At 41.3% G+C, this 3976-nt stretch overlaps 1 protein-coding gene across 1 annotated transcript; it reads left to right on the plus strand.

Annotated features, from left to right (window-relative positions):
- The first annotated feature begins 804 nt into the window (after window positions 1–804).
- On the plus strand, window positions 805–2247 carry LOC137939382 (MAR-binding filament-like protein 1). Its single transcript, XM_068784653.1, has one exon. The coding sequence runs from the start codon at window positions 805–807 to the stop codon at window positions 2245–2247; it is 1443 nt and encodes a 480-aa protein (XP_068640754.1).
- Window positions 2248–3976: the final 1729 nt, after the last annotated feature.

The raw sequence follows: 3976 nt of genomic DNA on the forward strand, positions 1-3976 counted from the left end.
AAACAACATTTCAACATTATACACAAAAACCTATACTAAATATACACATTATCATTTATATCAGATTACAAGTATTACCATACCAAAAAGTAACAGCTTAGTAGCGATGGAAATTGGAGTGTCGCCGTACGCAGATGAGCTTTCAGCTTTTATAAATCAGTGTCGACAGAAATGATCTGCAGCTTCTTCACTCACCGGTGACCAAGCCACGCAGTTGCAGAGAGCAGAATCAGAAAGGAGTGTCTGATACGCAAAGATGGGGATCGTTTCGGTGGCCGGCGTTGCCCTCGTGGTTTTGGGTGCGTTGGTGATAATGGCGGAATCTGCGTCTCCGGATTTTGAAGAAGGTGAGAAGGATAAAGGAGAAAATGATGAAGAGATCTGGTGAAGTAGCTGATATACCCAGAAGCGAATTTTTATGAATCTGTCATTTTGAATAACTGAATTATAATTTCAGACACCAACCCTCCAGGTCGCGATTGAAATTTCATGCAATTCGAAGTTTTTTTTTAGCTTTATGATGGAAACTTTTTTTCTATAGGATCATCAGAAAAGTTGGGGAGAGAGCTGGGGAAGACAGAGGATCTTCTTCCTTTGCAGAAGCAGAGAGTGGATGATACCCTTCCTCTGCTGGAGCAACTTGGGTGTAATTTACTGGGGAAGACAAAGGAACTTCTTCCTTTGCTGAAGCAGAGAGTGGATGATACCCTTCCTCTGCTGGAGCAACTTGGGAGTAATTTACTGGGGAAGACAAAGGAACGTCTTCCTTTGCTTAAGCAGAGAGTGGATGAAACCCTTCCTCTGATGAAGCAACTTGGGAGTAATTTACTGGGGAAGACAAAGGAACTTCTTCCTTTGCAGAAGAAGAGAGTGGATGAAACCCTTCCTGTGATGAAGCAACTTGGGAGTAATTTACTGGGGAAGACAAATGAACTTCTTCCTTTGCAGAAGCAGAAAGTGGATGATACCCTGCTGGAGCAACTTGGGAGTAATTTACTGGGGAAGACAAAGGAACACCTTCCTTTGCTGAAGCAGAGAGTGGATGATACCCTTCCTCTGCTGAAGCAACTTGGGAGTAATTTACTGGGGAAGACAAAGGAACGTCTTCCTTTGCTGAAGCAGAGGGTGGATGATACCCTTCCTCTGATGAAGCAACTTGGGAGTAATTTACTGGGGAAGACAAAGGAACGTCTTCCTTTGCAGAAGCAGAAAGAGGATGATACCCTTCCTCTGCTGGAGCAACTTGGGAGTAATTTACTGGGGAAGACAAATGAACTTCTTCCTTTGCAGAAGCAGAAAGTGGATGATACCCTTCCTCTGCCGGAGCAACTTGGGAGTAATTTACTGGGGAAGACAAAGGAACGCCTTCCTTTGCAGAAGCAGAAAATGGATGATACCCTTCCTCTGCCGGAGCAACTTGGGAGTAATTTACTGGGGAAGACAAAGGAACGCCTTCCTTTGCTGAAGCAGAGAGTGGATGATACCCTTCCTCTGCTGAAGCAACTTGGGAGTAATTTACTGGGGAAGACAAAGGAACATCTTCCTTTGCTGAAGCAGAGGGTGGATGATACCCTTCCTCTGATGAAGCAACTTGGGAGTAATTTACTGGGGAAGACAAAGGAACGTCTTCCTTTGCTGAAGCAGAGGGTGGATGATACCCTTCCTCTGATGAAGCAACTTGGGAGTAATTTACTGGGGAAGACAAAGGAACGTCTTCCTTTGCTGAAGCAGAGAGTGGATGATACCCTTCCTCTGTTGGAGCAATTTGGGAGTAATTTACTGGGGAAGACAAAGGAACGTCTTCCTTTGCTGAAGCAGAGAGTGGATGATACCCTTCCTCTGCTGAAGCAACTGGGGAGTAATTTACTGGGGAAGACAAAGGAACGTCTTCCTTTGCTGAAGCAGAGAGTGGATGATACCCTTCCTCTGCTGAAGCAACTGGGGAGTAATTTACTGGGGAAGACAAAGGAACGTCTTCCTTTGCTGAAGCAGAGAGTGGATGATACCCTTCCTCTGCTGAAGCAACTTGGGAGTAATTTACTGGGGAAGACAAAGGAACGTCTTCCTTTGCTGAAGCCGAGAGTGGATGATACCCTTCCTCTGAAGCAACATGGGAGTAATTTACTGGGGAAGACAGAGGAACCTCTTCCTTTGCTGAAGCAGAGAGTGGATGATACCCTTCCTCTGCTCACCAGGCACGCGAACACTTTAGACAAAGCAAGGGATGAGATTGAAAAACGCGAATGAAGCCTTCCCAATGCGGAAAGAGTTGGAGAGAAAATTACCGGAGAAAACAAAGGAGCTTCTTTCTTTGCTGAAGAAGAGAGTGGATGATACCCTTCCTGTGCTTACGGAATACATGTATACTCAATGGGAGAAAGCAAAGAGTGAAGGCCTCACAGTGGTGAAAAGTTGTAGCGGATTTTTAATGGAGGAAATCAAGGAACATCCATGGGGTTCTGCGTTCGTCGTTTTGATTTTTTTCTGGTTTCTTACCGACAAAACGGGTTCTCTGACGAAGGCGCCTGAAGAAGGTGAGAAGAAAATGATGAAGAGACCTGGTGAAGTAGGTGATGTACCCAGAACGGAATTCGAAGATGACGCCCGTGATTATCGCGACAGGATGAAAGCCGCCCGTGCTTTACGCTGAACCCTCACCGTCGTCAATGTATGTAGGGCTTTTCAAGCCAAGCTTATCCGCTTATAGTATGTAGAAGAGGTGGTTGAATCTTTGATGTTGTTTCTGTAATTCCCAAATCGTTTTTTTCCTCATTTCAGGTATCGAAATCGATTATGCTTTGTTTCTGTTAACGCCAAATCTCTTTCTTTATCTTTTTATGAATCCATATCGAATATGGATTTGCAGGAAAAATTAATGAAAGCCAGAGGCCTAACAGGCGAGTTTTTTTATTTTAGAACGATGGGTTGCAGGAATTGTAGTTAGGAAACTGAGATCATCAATTTATATTTTTTAAAATCACTTCAGAGCAAAGCTTATAAACCTACTACTACCTACAAAGATCAGGAGTACAACCAATATCAAATTTAATTCGATTCTTTTATTGTTTTTTTACCCTATCAAGACTAATGTTGACGTTTTGCCATTGGGCTAAGGGTGAATTTTCTTCTCTCACCATTGTTTCCTGCAAGGTGGGTCTCTTTGGCAAAGAACAAAGAGATCTCTAGTTTAAGGGTGAGAAGTAAAAGATGAACTACAAGTAACAAATTGTGATAATTAAATTTTAAATATCTAGGTAAGGGGGAGAACAAGACGAGACCAAAGTGAAAAGTAAAAGCAAGATGAATCAAGGTAAGACAATTAGAATTTATTTTCCAACCACACAAGATCTATGACCAATATTTTTTATAAGCTAAAGTTACCAATACCAGCTTGAGGTGGAGCAATTAAAAGGCACCACTTGAGTAGGGTGATATTATGTTAAATAGGATAATTTTCCAATAAGAAGTGGCGTAACTTTGTAATTATAGTGTTTTTTTTCTATTGAGAGAGGTAGCCCTAAGGGCAATAATATCATTTTGTACGTCACTCTACAACTATAAATAAGACTCAGTGGGCATACGGAAGAACATCATGCTCTAACCTATCTTTTCTCTAGTTCCTCTTGTGTTTTACCCACATTTGATCCATGATCCTCTCCTAAAAATTTTTATTTTTTGGTCATACTCTGTGTTTTACCCACATTTGATCAATTTAATATATGTGTAAATGAGTAAATTAATTCATGGGTAAATATGTTTATTTCATGTTCTATTAAAATTTTAAAATGAATAACATGGTAAAATTTCCACCTCTAGTCAAAAGGACTTTTTTCATTAAGAGAGTTTTAGAATATTTTTCCTAAGAAAAGTTGAATAAAGGAGGATTAATAAATATCACTTTGATTTGGAAAAACCAAGATCAATTATGGTACTCGATCCAATAGGGGTCAAATTGGACCAACCAACCGGGTCAGGC

This window comes from Aristolochia californica, unplaced genomic scaffold (genome assembly GCF_029961685.1).
Source record: "Aristolochia californica isolate CCGP_79_NKW_82.1479 unplaced genomic scaffold, dmAriCali1.0.hap1 SCAF_10, whole genome shotgun sequence".
Classification (NCBI taxonomy): Eukaryota; Viridiplantae; Streptophyta; class Magnoliopsida; order Piperales; family Aristolochiaceae; genus Aristolochia; species Aristolochia californica.

What these genes read in the sequence shown, in the direction of transcription:
- LOC137939382 (XM_068784653.1), top strand. Translation starts at nt 805, where the DNA reads ATGAAGCAACTTGGGAGTAATTTACTGGGGAAGACAAAGGAACTTCTT.